The sequence below is a fragment of the Morone saxatilis genome, unplaced genomic scaffold (assembly GCF_004916995.1).
Source record: "Morone saxatilis isolate NCDOM2014 unplaced genomic scaffold, NCSU_SB_2.0 Contig8, whole genome shotgun sequence".
Taxonomy (NCBI): Eukaryota; Metazoa; Chordata; class Actinopteri; family Moronidae; genus Morone; species Morone saxatilis.
Window position 1 is genome coordinate 27,222,608 of NW_023340257.1, and position 16,254 is coordinate 27,238,861.

Genomic DNA, 16,254 nt, shown 5'->3' on the forward strand with positions numbered 1-16,254 from the left:
ACGAAGACAAAACTGGACTGGAAGTCAATGGATTGGTGAACAGTTTGTGCCACATTGATCAAGAATTAATAATCAAATTTATCGAAACAAGACAAGTTGATTTGAAATCAGAAAAACGCTGTTAGATAATAACAAATTATTAGATATAAAAATGCACTTTTCTCAACAGGATTGATTTAAAATAAGATTATTGATGGTTAAATCCTGATCGCAGTGATTTCTGGTAGTCTTTGGTTGTATTTAGATAATTTAATAACCATATAAAGGTTAAATATGGAAGTGGATGTCGCACTGAAACTCTCCGACCAACATAAAACCGTCTTTAGTCTTTCCAACAATCACCAGATTAAGCCTTTACAGCCCCTGGGATCTGATTTAAACTCACATTTCAAACCTCACGTTGTTGATTTTCTGCACCTGTGAGTTCAGATGAGGTGTGTTTGTGTTGTTCGCGGGTGCGTTCGGCACAGTTTGACATTTTCCTGCAGGATCTGGAGGATCAGTAAAAAGGAAACCAGTTCTCCGGACTGAAGTGCCTTATGGGACGCAGACAGGAAAAAGGAGGACTGAACCACACGAGGATCCTTCTTATAAAAGAGGAGTTTTAGTTTATAATCCCAGAGGCTTTGTGGGAGTTGTAGTTTTATTATTGCACATGATAGAAGACTGTTAATCAAAGGTACTAGACGATGCTCTGTGTATTTAAAGCAGTGATTATAACTCCAGCTCTTTGGTGTGATGATGTTAATAAACAGAAATATTATTTTTTGCTGATTTAAACAGTTTTTCAATGTAGAGAAATAAAAAGGGAGGGCTCACTCTGCTTATATTTGAGGGACAGAACTACAGATTTTGATTCCCTCAGTTCCACATTTAATGTTTTTATGTTTTTCTAAATTCCTGCTGATCGTTTTTTTTTCCAAAAACCATCTGAAACATACAGAAAATATAACGGTGTAGTTACACAATCTGCCCACCGGAGGGCAGCGTCCACACACCCTAAGACATTCTTCTTCTACTCAGTTCTCCGCTGTAAATGTGGATGTATGAAATGAATCTTTCTGTACAGCGATCAATAAAAACGATATAAGTTCTCTGACTGTTCTTTGATCGGTTCCAGAAATCAATATTTCCTGTGGTGGTTTTGAGTTCTGATAAACTTGAATATAATTACAGGTTCTAGTAATAATTTAAAAGCAACTGTCTTCATTCAATCTTAAAGCTTTATGTCAAACTTTAAAGTTTTGAAATAAACAAAAAAATAAAGTAATGCCGACCTAATAATATAATTATAATAATAATCTTTTGTTGAGGTAATTTACTTAAATCTTTGATCAGATTTTTACTCTCTGTATAAACTTTGAACCTGAAGCGTTAGTTCAAGTCTATTGAACATATTTGATTTGAGTATAGAAGTAACTCGAGGTTTTATTGTTATTGTTATTTTATAAGGGTAAAATAAGTTAATTGTTAATAGGATTCAGTTAATTAAAGTCTCATATGCAGCATTTCTCCAAATTTATTTAAAAAGTGTGAATTTATCTGATTAAAGTCACAAATGTTAGCACTTAAGTTTAAATTTACATACATATTATTAAATTATTAAATTTTCTGTGAAAACAGCTGACATACGATAATTAAAAAAACTTATATTGATTATCAAAATGGCACCCAATTAATTATCTGTGGTTTTTATGTGATAAACATCAAATATTTACCCTTTGGGGGAATAATTTGGATGCATATTTGGACCTGAGCTATACAGCATAATAATGATTATATTTTTAATGATAATGATAATTTATATTTTATATATAAAATCAGCATAAAGAAAATTAGTCAATGAAACAAACTGGAATTATATTACCAATAATTAATATACTGAACACATTTAAGTTCACTCAAAACAACTGAGTTACTTCAACAATTCATTTGTGAGTTGAATTTAATCAATGTGAGTTAATGAGAATTCATTTATGTCAACTAACTTATTTTATTGAGATGTTGTCAGGTTTTACACTGTAAAAAATAGATAATTTCACTTAACTCAAAAAACTGTTGAAACTAACAAAAATAACATTCTTGATTAAGCAGCTTTAGTCTTTTTAAGTGAAACTGATTTAATTTTGTAAAATATCCAGTAAAAAGTTATTAATCAGGATTTTTTCTGTAACACAAAAGTTAGTGACACTTAAAATTACTAATAAAAGCCGATTTATCAAGAATCTTAACCTACAAAATGTAGTTTGTGTTACTTAAAATTTCGATGTAATCAGTTTCAATGTTTTGTAATTAAATTAACTTAATTTGTTTACAGTGTAATAATTTTCTTTAATGTATTTTAAAGTACATTTATGTAAAAAAATACATTTAAGTTACTTTATTCAGATAAATTTTGTTAACACATTTTTAATTTTACCTTCACAATAAATTAGTTACTTCTACTCAAATCAAATAATTTTTCAGGACTAAATCAATTTAAGATCGATTTCAGTTTGATTCGAACTAACTCGTCTTTTGAACTAAAATAAATAATAATAAAAATAAAATAATAAAAACTCAAGAGTAAAACTTTGATGCGATTTATTGAAGATGTGTCCGTTCAGGGACTAAAATGTTTCAAGTGTTAGTGAGAAGTTTCCTCCTACAAAGATTAAAATATCACCGACAGATTTAAATACAATAAAAACACAATGATGACACAGTGACCACCCCCCCCAGGTAATAACGAAACCCCGCCTACTTTTGTACACCTGTCGTTCAGCCTCTTTTTGAATCTGATTAACTGCTGAGCTGAACTCCACATTTTAACAAAATTAAAACTAAAGTTTGGTCTCCAGTATCAGACACAGGCCTCATCTCAAAGCATCATGGGAGCTGTAGTTTAATTAAAAATGTTTTATTTTGAAGAGAGGCATTAACATTGTTCAGAAACTTGTTTATCTGAACAGAAAACTGCAGAAACTTGTTTCACATTTACTAAATTCTGAAGAAACAAACCGTCTAACATTATTACCACTTATGACATCACAGTGCGTCGGTCGAGGGGGCAGGGCATATTGATTTACGCTGAAGAAGCCAAACTCTTTTTTTCCGATACATTTTTTAAATTTGGTGAAACTTAAAAAAAAAAAAACTTAAAATAAAGAGCCTACATCAGTAAAACATTAATGTGATGACGTGAATTTTATTTTGTAGGAGGGATGAAAGGGGCGGGGCTTCACCGTGTCATCATTTACCAAAATAAAAAAAATAAAAAAAGAACAAATAAAACATCAAATAGCACCAACATTAATTTCAAGCTAAATAAATACTCTGATGACATTTACAGTAAAAATATAAAACGCTCGAGTTCAACCATATTTACAAATCACAGAGAGATAATACAGAACCAGGACCAGGACCAGAACCAGGACCAGGACTATAAACTCAACCTTAAAAAGAACAGAAACCGAACTGAAAGCGGACAAACAAAAAAATAAAGAACAGGTAGTAAGTTGTGTTAACTTTATTAAAACATCTGTTTCGTGACAGTTTTGATATTAAAACTTCAAACTATCAGACAGATAAATATTCAAATTAACTTTATTTATAAGACAAAGAAAACAGCGACGACTCAAACACATCAACTTCTGCTTCGGAGCGTCCTGGTCCTGTTTCTGTACTGCAGCCCGACCTGTTTCGATGTTCGAGTTACAGATTGTCACCACTCGTCAGTTTTTACGTTAAAGGAACCGTTTCTGCGTTAAAGTCCGACTGCTGCTCTGAAACTTGGAATAAAGAACATTAAATCAGGCGAGCTGATGGGGAGGAGCTCCGAACACGTTTCAAGGTTTAATGTCAAAATATATTCACAGCTTCTCACGCAATCCTTTCCCTACTTATTAACAAAATACTGACCGACCAATGGCACGCGGCCACTGGCTCTCTGCTGACCAATCACAACGATGTTCAGCTAGCCAATCACAATGGATCTTCAGTGTGGGCTAAAAGGCAGGGCTAAAGTTCACTCAGGTGTTCGCCGTCGATCTCTCCGATGAGGACAGAATGTCACGTCAAACGCCGCCTGCAGGATGTGACATCAGCTCATATAAAATTGCTGTGGTGGGAAAACTTCGTAACGTCCGTTTTTAAGGGTTTGTGACGTGAGCTGCGAGTTGTTTTTTTCACAATAAAAGCACTGAAATGAATCCAGATAAAATCTGAGCTACAGATATAAAAGGTATATAAAGAGATACAAGGTAGAGATACAAGGAGATACAAGGTTTCCACCTGACAACAGTGATTAAACATAATAAATATGACTTTTAACAAATGTTCTTCTCGTGATGAAAACGACAGGTCAGTCTGGAAGCCCATTTCCACCAATCGCGTAAGTCATTATAATCAGAAACTTTCTCAAAATAATGAGGAACCCAAAACGCAAAGTCATTATTTTTAGAAAATGTCCAATACTAAGTTAATATATTGAGACATTTTCTCATTATTTTTTTTGGGTGCTGAGTCATTATTTTGAGAAAGTCTCTCATTATAAAGACAAACAGGAAAGTTTTTTATCATAGTGACGGAAACTGGCTTCCAAAGTTCAAACTGGGGCTGAACAATGTTTGCAATAAATGATTATTAGTCAGCGTTATGAATCTAATAAGTTAATAACTGAGTTTTGATTTAACTGGTTGGTTTGATGGTCTTTATATCTCTCACCTCAAACACAGTTGAACTTACACACAGCTAATCAAACTTTTGAATTTATACGTTTGGACAAAATGATCAATAAACATGAATATTTGTGCCTGCGTCAGCGTTGTGGTTGTCTGCCAGAAGCTGTCACACACTGACTGTTTACCATCCACTGTTTAGATCTTGGTGCTTTTTAACTCTAGATTTGAACCGAAGAAGGATTTTAGTTATCGAACGTCTGGGTCTTATCAGAGAAACAAGCGCTTTAGTAGCAGCTCAGCTCGCAGACCCTCCGGGTCTCCAGCATGAGAGAAGCAGTGATTTTTAAGGTGGAACTGCTTTATTCAGTGTTTTTAGTTTTAATCAGCAGGTCGGTTCGTTTTGGAGAGGAGGAGAGCTCTGTGGACATCATCAAACTTCCTCTTTTCTTATAGTTTTGATGTGAGAGACCCCATAGTGGCAGAAACTACAGACAGTACATTTAACCCCAGTTCAAACATCTTTCTGCTGTGACATTTAGTGAAAAGACAAAAGAAAGCAGTTTGAGTGTTTGTGCTGCTCTGAGTCACTCCTGCTGATCTGATCATTGATTGATGGATTGGCAGCATTATCTTTAACATGACAGTCTCTCCTCACAGAGACAAACAAACGATTCTGTCCGTCCCCTCGGACTCTGCAGGAGGAGGCAGTGGAGCGTCTCCGCGCTCCCTCGTGCACGAGAAGGAGGAAGCGGTGCTCCTCCTTACTTCCTCATGCAGACGCTGCACCTCCCAATGTTCTGCCTCTGCTGCTGGCTCTCGGTCAGCGTGGTAGGGGAACTGTTGGAGGTGGAGGTGCTCGTGTCCACTCGGGTCAGCCAGAAACTGTAGATGTTGGCGAAGTAGTGGCAGGTTCCTCGAGGCCCCTGGCACTCCACGAAGGGCTGGGCTCTGAAGTCAGTCAGGCAGCTGCCTGATGATGTCAGAGACTGGCCGCCACCCTCATCACCTGCGCCTGTATGCTGCAATCACACAGGAATTGACATCATCACAAGGTGTTAGACTCCGACGAGGTAGTACTTTTAGGACTGCAATAACAATATTAGCAGTAGTATTATCAGTAGCATTGCATCAGTAGTAGTACCTCTACCACTGCAGTACCCACCATGAGGAAGGAGTATCCGGTCCACAGGCTCCTCCAGGTGCTAGGGCATGCTGGCGTGGAGGAGGTCTGGCTGTGCAGTGCGACAGGTGAGGAGGGGGCTTCACATACCACGCAGCGGCTGATGTGGTCTGCGATGGCAGCCCCCTCCACCGGTATACTGGGGACGGCTGCCGTCGTCGACAGCCAATAGGATTTATCGTTACGGCTGGCATAAGAGCAGGTTCCCATGTTACAGGAAGAGAACGGCATCGTGGAAAAGACCCGCATACACGACCCCGCCTGACCTGGAAATATTATTAGGACACATATTTATTAAAAGATGATTACATTTACATTATTCACAAACATTTTTAACAGCACACTTTGAAAAATCATTCTCCAGGGAAACATTAATGTAACAGGGAGAACAGGAATTATATTGTTATTGTATAAATATTGCTGAAGTTTTGCTCCTCTATGAGCCAGAGCGCAGTCATCCATTATTATTAGCAGGGCACTCATTGCCCCCCAGCAACACCTTCCAGCTCTTCTTGGGGATCCCACGGCGTTCCTAGGCCATCCTTCTCAGATACCTGAACCACCTCAGCTGGTTTCTGTCAACACGAAGGAGCAGCAGTTCTACTCCAAGCTCCTTAACCTAATCTCTAAGGCTGAGACCAGACACCTTACGGAGGATAATTTTGGCCTTTTGTATCATGCCGTGCTCATGGACAGCTCCCTCTGATCCACAGCAGTCTGGTACAATACCCACATCACTGCTGACCACACCAACCCTCCTGTCCATCTCAGGCTCCATTTTACCGTCACTCATGAACGGGATCCCAAGATACTAAAACTCCTGCAGAGATATCAAGCAGGCTAAATATCTGGTCGTATTGGGGACCACCTGGATTGGGGAACCATGCAATGTGCTAAATCTAGTGTGAGCAGACACAGGCTGTTATCGAAACCAGTCTTAGTTTAACAGTATGAAAACTTTAGTATGCACGTGTTTAGGAGTTTAAATATACCCAGATCCTGAGTGTGAGCCTTCTCCTGACCCTCCAGGTACAGCAGACTGTATCCTTCCCACAGGGTATTCATGTCAGGTGGACAGGAGGGAGCCTTGTTTGTTTGGCTGTGCATCACCAACAGGAAGCCGGAGTTCAAGGTTTTGTGTGGTCCGGAGGGACCGCGGTCACCGACTGGACCAGGATCACCTGAGACATACACCACAGGAAGGCACATCAACATCACAAAGATGTTTATGTGCATCTCCGCAGAAGCTTACAACAGCAAATACTGTTTATCAGTTGAAACTGACAGAAGACAGAAATTATGTAAAAAAGTAAGAGAGATAAACACAGACAGAAACACAGACACAGACAGGTGGACGTCTCACCTTTGTCTCCCACTACTCCTCTCTCACCCAGCAGGCCTGGCTTTCCTCGGTCTCCAGCTGGACCTGGTGGCCCCGTAGAGCCTATTTTACCCACAAGCCCATTGTACCCTTTCTCTCCTGAAACACATAATCAACATCTTAATATTCAGCTGAGACCAACAATGCGAGACTGCTGCCCCTCATTAAACGTCCAGCGTGTAAGGATCTAGATAAGGGGCATTTGCATTTTTCATACGTTTTGCGGCCACCATAGTTTAGAGGAGGGTGAAGCCAGGAAATTGCAATCTGCTACTTCACCACTAGATGCCACTAAATCCGACACATTGGACCTTTAAGTCAGGGGTTCCCAAACTTTTTAATATCTAGGACCAGAAGAATAGATGCACATTAGACCCACTGAAAACCACTGGTTTAAGTGACTAAATTAACCTGAGCTGGTTCTGGGTTTTATTTTTTTTGGTGTGACTGTGGTGAAATCTGTTTTTCTGAGCAGACAGAAATACCAAATACTTAATATCTTCATATACCAGAGAGATGCAGAGATCACCATCATCATGACCTGGTCCCCCTCCTAATTCTCACCTTTGGGTCCAGTCAGGCCAAATTCTCCAACGAGGCCTGGATCTCCAGACTTTCCGGGGGGGCCAGGGGGTCCTCGGGGGCCCTTATCTGAGGGAGGTAAAGTGGGACAAGTGGAGACTCGTCCCTTCTCCCCCTTTGGACCCAGTGGTCCAGGAAATCCCTTTGGTCCTTGAGGCCCAGGGGGACCGGGACAACCTTTAGGACCTGGATCACCAGGTATTCCCATCAAACCAGGAGACCCCCGCATACCTAAACCCACACACAGACATGACTATTTGACAGTCAGTGATAAACTATTAATTAGCTAATTATTAAACAAATACAAAAGTCAACAACGTTGGGCAGGAAGACGCTTCTGAAACACTCTGAAGGAGTCATTCCGTGAAGAACTGTCAGCAGTAACATGTCGGCTATCTTTATATTAAGATATCTGAGATACTTTGAGAGAGTCTGACCGTTCGATCCGGGATTTCCGTTAATGCCTGGCGGACCTCTTGGGCCTGTAGATCCCTTAGGGCCCTTTGGCCCCTGACACCCTGGGTCCCCGTTGTCCCCATCATCCCCAGCTACCGGAGGGTTTGGACCTGGATCTCCCATGTCACCAGGACAACCTGAAACACCAAACAAACATCAGAAGACATCCAGTGTAAATTAATAGGTCAGTTTCTTAAACCTGAAGATTAAAGTCTGACCTGGATCTCCGTCTTGTCCAGGAAGACCAGGATCTCCACAAGGCCCTGGGATTGGATTTTTACAGTCTGGTCCAGATTTACCTGGAGGTCCACTACCACCTGGAGGTCCTACAACAACACATACAGACACATTACTGACAGAGAGTCAAACTAAATGTCTGATCTTTAGATGGATCTGCAAGTCATATCCTGACCCTGATTGGAATCACACTGCTACAGACCTGCGGATCCTGGGGGGCCTTTGGGTCCTGGGGGACCAGACTGGGATGGGCCTTTGTGTCCTGGAGGACCCGGAGGACCCTTATCTCCTGGTAAACCTTTACAACCCGGAGGACCTGGTAGACCCAGACCTAAAAAAGCAGAATTTATCATTGTGACTCTACCAATCACTATTAAAGACCCTGAGAACTTGACCCTGGCCCACTCGAGATCTGATCCTCCTTTAGCCAGGTGAAACTTTACATTTTCCTGTGATATTGGGCTATAGTGATAGAGTAGATAGAGTGATAGAGTAATTAGGGAATGTTAGGTTAGTATGTGTTTGTGAGAGAGACTCATACCTCTGGTCCCCATGTCCCCTTTCACTCCTTTTAGCCCATCCAGTCCATGAAGTCCCAGTGGTCCAGGAGGACCTGATGCAACAAAATAATTTATAAGAACCAAAATTTATGTATGTTTGTTTTGTCTCAGTGGTACCTTGCAGCTCTAGATTTTACTTGTCTTACAAGTTCTAAAACTGGTTTTATGTTTTGGTGAGCCAAAGACAATAAAGTTGAATCCTATTGTATTCTATTTGCTAGCCTTACCGCACCCTAACAAGCACTAGTGCGGGGTCAGGTATTGGTCTCCTGAAATTGTGCTGATGATGATGATTTCTCCTCTGCAAAGGAACTACTCATCATGAGCTTTTATTTTGATGGGCAGCTTCTGACAGCAGGAAGAGGTGGAGTGAGGTAAAAATGTGGGGGTAAAAAGTCTGGTGTCTAACCTTAAAGAAAAGTAAATTCTACTTGACAATCTCTATGTTACTAGCTAAGTTAATAATCTAACATGGCTGACATGACAGCAGAGTTCTGACCTTGGAGTCCCGGGCAGCCCGGCGGTCCTGGAGGGCCATCACCTCCTGCTATACCAGGAAGACCTGGACGACCCGGACGACCTCTGGGACCTGAAGGACCTGCCACACCTGAAATAAACGAGACAAACAAACAGGGTTAGGGTCGGGGAAGGAGCCACACCCACTTTATAACTGAAATTACTAGTTCCACTAATAACAATATGCAGACTTAATATGACAGAACAAACGTATAAAGTCAAGTGAGCTTCTTTACCTGGGTCACCTGGGTCTCCCTGGAAACCTGGATCTCCTTTGCATCCTTTCTGTCCTGGGCTCCCAATGAAACCGGGTCCACCAGGATACCCTGGATGTCCAGTAGGTCCTGAGAGAGAAAAACAGTCACATCCACAGATTCATTCAGAAACTCACCCGATGGTTTATACTTCATAACTTTATCACACTCAATAACAGAGACAAAGACTCCTGTCATGCTGCAGAACCGGAACCAGATGATCACCTGGAGGCCCAAAGTCTCCTGGAGGCCCCTTGTCTCCAGGTGGACCGGAACAACTGACAGAGTCTCCTTTATCACCTGAAATACAAACACATGTTATGCAACAACCTGTGCAGTAAAAGATCAGAATCTTTGTATATACAGTGAACGGTCCAATAAATCTGCTGGGCCATGGTACTGAGTTTGGTTAGGGGTTAGTTCTTACCTTTGGGACCAGTACATCCTTGACCACCAGGTTGTCCAGATGGCCCTGGACATCCAGGGTCACCCTGCAACCAAAAACAAGAACAGATCAATATTTTTGAACATTTGAACATCTGAACAAAACAATTGACAAAGGTTATTTGGTTGTAATATTTATTCTTCTGTTACCCCTTTACCACCAAGGCAGTTTAAGGGCTGGTTTGGACAGCGTTTTAAAGCCAAAGAACCAGTTCCAGTGTGGTGCTAACACTTGGCTGGTCTTAATCCATGAACCGGTTACAACAGGGGCTGACTGGGATAATTTGAAACTCAAACTAAAATAGTTTATGTAGTCATTAATGATCTGGTACATCCTGTGGTGTTTTAATTTATTACTTTGTGTCCATTTTATTGTATTTTTCTTGCTGAGTTCTGTGTTTTTAATGTACATACTTACTGTTCAGTTTGTTTTGTACTGTCTCTTGTGTATTTGTTGGGTTTCATGTATTTAATGGCCCATCCAGGGACGGAAGTGGAAAATAAGCTTAGGCTATAAATGTTGTGGTGTGTGGCATTTGTTTAGCCAGCTAGCTAGCCAGCTAGTGTAACGTTGGTAACAATAGCTAACACTGGAGACGTTTATAGTGACGTATTGACGTGAATCTCTAGCCAATGGCAAAGGAATGCGGTTCTTAGAAGGAAGCGACTCTGAACTGGCTCTAGGTTTGCGTTGGTGGAAAGGGGATATGTTCGTGGTTTGGGAGACTCTGGGCCTCTTTACCAGCTAAAACATACTCAACATAGTTTTACCAGCTTCACATGACAGGATTTTTCTTAGGATTGGGTTGAGAGGTTGTTGAAGGTCAAAACCTGATTTTGAACTGATGACATGTTTCCGAAATCACAACAGTACTTAAATACAGTGGAAGTTCCTCTTCTTTATATCTGTGAATGATTGGTATGCCATTCATTGGCTGGTTAATGAGGAACAAGTCATTAAGATCAATTTGATTGACTGACAGATATTCATGAACTAATCATTACATAATCTTTCATTAATATAGTCTGTTCTTTATTAACTCATCATCATTATTATCTATTACTAGTTATTCATTAACTAATTGTTCACAAGCTGGTAACTTACTCAAAATGTTGTGTCCCTTTTGTTGTGTTACAGCTTGTTCTGAACTACTGTCTTGAGTCCCACATATAGATCTCTCTCTCACCAAACTAGCATTCTCTGCTAATCACATGCTATCCATACAAATCCCTGTCACAGGCAGCTAGAGTGAATGAACAGTACACCTGTACAGGTGTGACGAGCAACTCTGCTTCCTGTTGGACTTTCAGGTAAAGTTTCTGTTCTCACACTCTTAGACATCTGCATGTGCTATCTCTGATCATAAAATCAACTTCTATCTCACTGGATCTCCGGTCTCTCCAGGGAAGCCGATGAATCCTGGGGGTCCTGGAAATCCAGGTGGTCCTGGAGGTCCTGGTTTGTGGCAGGTCCCGGGTGGTCCTGGGAGACCTGGGAGGCCAGGGGGTCCATTGATGCCTGGATAACCCGGATTACCAGGATCTCCTCGTACACCTTTATTTCCTGTAGGGACAGAGAGTGTTTAATTATGTATCTTACCAATCGAAGAACTGTACCTAGCGTAGCTTTGTGGGAGCTGAAACTGTTCAGGAGTACAAACCTCTAAACTAGACTCAAACTGACTTTGAGTTCTTGTAGGCATATATGTTTCCCCCTGTATTGTATATGTATTGTATTGTATATGTATTGTATTGTATTGTATATGTATTGTATTGTATATGTATTGTATTGTATTGTATATGTATGTATGTGATATTTATGTGTGCACTTTTACGGAGCTGCTCTCCAAATCTCATTGTACTGTGTACAATGACAATAAAGGCTTTCAATTCAATTCAATCAAGGTCAAGAAGAGGTGGCTTCCCCAAGTCAAATAGTAAATTGACTGTAATTGTATAGTTCCTTTCTAGTCTTTCTGACGCAACTCAAAGTGCTTTTACAATACATGCAACATTCCTACAGGAATGCACAGCATCCGAAAGCCAATTTGGTGTTTAGTATCTTTGCTCAAGGAATGCAGCAAAGAGAGCCGGAGATCGAACCGTCAACCTTAGCGTTTAGTGAATGATCCAACTCTACACGCCCTACCCTATGTTCAAGTTTTCACGAATTTTGGCATCGTAAATAATATTTGTTGCCAAGGTAAATAGTATCAACCAATTATTTCCAAACTGTCTTGTTTGGTAAAAGTGCTGGAAGTCCCTGGTAAATCAATAACTGCACACTTTCTCCATGAATAACATTCTAACCCTGGTTTCAACTGGGGTACCACATGGGTCCTTCTAAGTGGACAAGTTCTCGTCCACACATGATGCTTTTGAGACCATGGAAAGGAAAAGTCAAAGACTTTCAAATATGGTCAGAGATTAACAGCTCTGACCTCGTGGTCCGGAAAGCCATTGGGCCAACGGATCCTGGTGGTCCTCTTTTTCCCTGTTGATGGGATGCAGTGGTATCTCCTGGAGGGCCGGGGGCCCATTACAGACTGCCAGGGGACACAAATGGAGAGAGAACTAATGTACTAATAATAGTTTTATTTAGACTGAGAACTGATGGTTTATCTATGACACTCATTTCAGTCTCACTCATTATATTTACACTGTAGTTTATTCACAGTACTGTAGCAGTATCACTCAGTGTTTACCTTTCTCACATCCTGGATAGTACTGTAGTAGTTGCTATAATAAAGTAGTACTATGGTAGATTTCTACAGTAGTACTGTAGTGTCGCTCAGTGTTTACCTTTCACTCTTTCTGGCTTCACAATCCTGGAGTTCGCATCTTGTCCGCTCAACCCTCTCATCCGCCTCTCCCTCCCCAGAGGCCTGCAAGGGGCCCCCCAGTCTGTCCGGGGATCCCCTGCTTCCGTACAGACCCTGGGCCGCCATCAGACCTGAGACACACATGAGTAATTTCTGTGACACTCCTGTTGTCAGGAATCATTTAAACACAGATGTGCTGGTGCGAGGAGTCTTATCTTTCTGACCGATGGGCCCCGCCGGCCAAGTCCTGAGTCTCCCATTGAGGCCAGAGGGATCCCTGTGGCCCCCGGGTAACCTGGGGAAACCTGGAGAGCCGCCGGTTTACCTTGAGGGCCTTGAGGGCCAAAGCCTGGAGAACCCCTCCTCTCCAATCTCACCTTTCTCCCCCCAGGTAAAAATTTGTTTTTATATCACTTTACTTTTAACTTAACTTTCTTCTTTAGCTCCAACGTTACTTTCCTTTTTTTTTACTTACTTCTTAAGTAATGTGATGTAATTTCTTCATGTCCATTTCTGTTCAGGTTTTATGGGGGAGAAAGGTGAGATTGGAGAGGGGGTCTCAGGCTTTGCCTCAAGGCCTCAAAGGTAAACCGGCTCTCCAGGTTTCCCAGGGTACCCGGCCACAGGGTCCCTCTGGCCTCATGGAGACTCAGGACTGCCGGGGCCCATCGGTCAGAAGGGAGCTCCTCGCACCAGCACATCTGTGTTTAAATGATTCCTGACAACAGAGTTCACAGAAATATCATGGTGTGTCTCAGGTCTGATGGGGCCCCAGGGTCTTACGGAAGGCCAGGATCCCCGAACAGACTGGGGCCCCTGGGCTCTGGGAGAGAGGCGAGAGAGGGTTGAAGGGACAAGATGGAACTCCAGGATGTGAAGGCCAGAAAGGAAGTGAAAGGTACACTGACGACACTACAGTACTACGTAGAACTACCATAGTACTATTATATAGCCACTATACAGTACTACTCCAGGATGTGAGAAGGTAACACTGAGATACTGTACAAGTAACTGTGAATAAACTACAGTGTAATATAATGAGTGAGACTGAGAATGAGTGTCATAGATAAACCATCAGTTCTCACTAAATAAAAACTATATTAGTAAACATTAGTTCTCTTCATCTGTTCCCCTGCAGGCTGTAATGAAAACCCCGGGCCCTCAGGAGATACCAACGTGCATCCCCATCAAAAGGAAAAAGAGGACCACCAAGGATCCGTTGCTCAATGGCTTTCCTGGACCACGAGGTCGAGCTGTTAATTCTGACCATATTTGAAGTCTTGACTTTGTTCTTTCCATGGTCTCAAAGCATATGTGTGAGAGAACTTGTCACTGAAGGACCATGTCGTACCCCAGTTGAACCAGGTTAGAATGTTATTATGGAGAAAGTGTGCAGTTTTGATTACCAGGGACTCCAGCACTTTTACCAAACAGCAGTTTGAAATAATTGGTTGATACTTATTTACACTGGCAACAATATTATTACGATGCCAAAATTCTGAAAAACTTGCGTACTTAGGGTAAGGGCTGTAGAGTGGATCATTCCTAAACGCATAAGGTTGACGGTTCGATCTCCGGCTCTCTTGCTGCATGTCCTTGAGCAAGATATAAACACCAAATTGCTTCGATGCTGTCATCACTGTAGGAAGTTGCATGTTTGTAAAAGCACTTTGAGTGGTCAGAAGACTAGAAAAGGAACTATCAATACAGTCAATTTACTATTTACTGGGGAAGCAACTCTTCTTGACCTTGATGATGAAATGAAAATGAAATTGAAAGCCTTTATTGTCATTGTACACAGTACAGAGATTTGGAGAGCAGCTCTTAAGTGCACACATAAATATCACATACATAATATACAAACATAAAACATATACAAACAATAAATAATACAATAATACATATACAATACAATACATATACAATACAGGAAACCATATATGCCTACAAGAACTCAAAGTCAGTTGAGTTCAGTTTAGAGGTTTGTACTCCTGAACAGTTTCAGCTCCCACAAAGCTACGCTAGGTACAGTTCTTCGATTGTAAGATACATAATTAAACACTCTCTTCCTACAGGAATAAAAGTGTACGAGGGATCCTGGTAATCGGTTATCCAGGCATCAATGGACCCCCTGGCCTCCCAGGTCTCCCAGGACCACCTTGGACCTGCCAAACCAGGACCTACAGACCACCTGGATTTCCAGGACCCCCAGGATTCATCGGCTTCCCCTGGAGAGACCGGAGATCCAGTGAGATAGAATTGATTTATGATCAGAGATAGCACATGCAGATCTAAGAGTGGGAGAACAGAAATTTCCTGAAAGTCAACAGGAAGCAGAGTTGCTCGTCACACCTGTACAGGTGTACTGTTCATTCACCTAGCTGCCTGTGAGCAGGATTTTTATGGATAGCAAGTATTAGCAGAGAATGCTAGTTTGGTGAGAGAGAGATATATGTGGGATAAGACAGTAGTTCAGAACAAGCTGTAACACAACAAAAGGGACCAATTTTGAGTAATACCAGCTGTGAACAATTAGTTAATGATAACTAGTAATAGATAATAATGATGATGAGTTAATAGAACAGACTAATATTAATGAAAGATTATGTAATGATATTCATGAATATCTGTCAGTCAATCAATTGTCTTAATGACTTGTTCTCATTAACCAGCCAATGAATGGCATACCAATCATTCACAGATATAAGAAGAGGAACTCACTGTATTTAAGTACTGTTGTGATTTCGGAAACATGTCATCAGTAAAACAGGTTTTGACTTCAACAACCTCTCACCCAATCCTAAGAAAAATCCGTCATGGAAGCTGGTAAAACTATGGTGAGTATGTTTACTGGTAAGCCAGAGTCCCCAAAAACCAGAACATATCCCCTTTCCACCACGCAAACTAGAGCCAGTTCGAGTCGCTTCCTTCTAAGACCGCATTCCTTTGCCATTGCTAGAGATTCACGTCAATACGTCACTAAAACGTCTCAGTGTTAGCTATTGTTTCACGTTACACTACTGGCTAGCTAAGCTGGCTAAACAAATGCCACACACCAAACATTTTAGCCTAAGCTTATTTCCATCGTCCCTGGATGGCCATTAAACATGAAACCCAACAAATACACAAGAGACAGACAAACAAACTGAACAGTAAAGTAT

At 41.2% G+C, this 16,254-nt stretch overlaps 2 protein-coding genes across 2 annotated transcripts in view; one reads left to right on the forward strand and one right to left on the reverse strand.

Annotated features, from left to right (window-relative positions):
* Positions 1 to 1,094, forward strand: part of LOC118341596 (exocyst complex component 3-like protein 2) — a gene marked incomplete in the record, with an annotated part of 10,021 nt that extends 8,927 nt beyond the window's left edge. Inside the window, 1 exon segment of the mRNA XM_035679893.1 lies at positions 1 to 1,094.
* Positions 1,095 to 5,088: 3,994 nt separating this feature from the next.
* Positions 5,089 to 16,254, reverse strand: part of col4a4 (collagen, type IV, alpha 4) — a gene marked incomplete at its 5' end in the record, with an annotated part of 19,303 nt that continues 8,137 nt past the window's right edge. Inside the window, 14 exon segments of the mRNA XM_035679890.1 lie at positions 5,089 to 5,680; positions 5,824 to 6,107; positions 6,834 to 7,022; positions 7,205 to 7,321; positions 7,787 to 8,035; positions 8,242 to 8,397; positions 8,479 to 8,586; positions 8,700 to 8,828; positions 9,039 to 9,110; positions 9,557 to 9,664; positions 9,810 to 9,917; positions 10,053 to 10,127; positions 10,255 to 10,318; positions 11,657 to 11,835. Of these exon segments, the coding sequence (XP_035535783.1) occupies positions 5,423 to 5,680; positions 5,824 to 6,107; positions 6,834 to 7,022; positions 7,205 to 7,321; positions 7,787 to 8,035; positions 8,242 to 8,397; positions 8,479 to 8,586; positions 8,700 to 8,828; positions 9,039 to 9,110; positions 9,557 to 9,664; positions 9,810 to 9,917; positions 10,053 to 10,127; positions 10,255 to 10,318; positions 11,657 to 11,835 (2,096 nt within the window).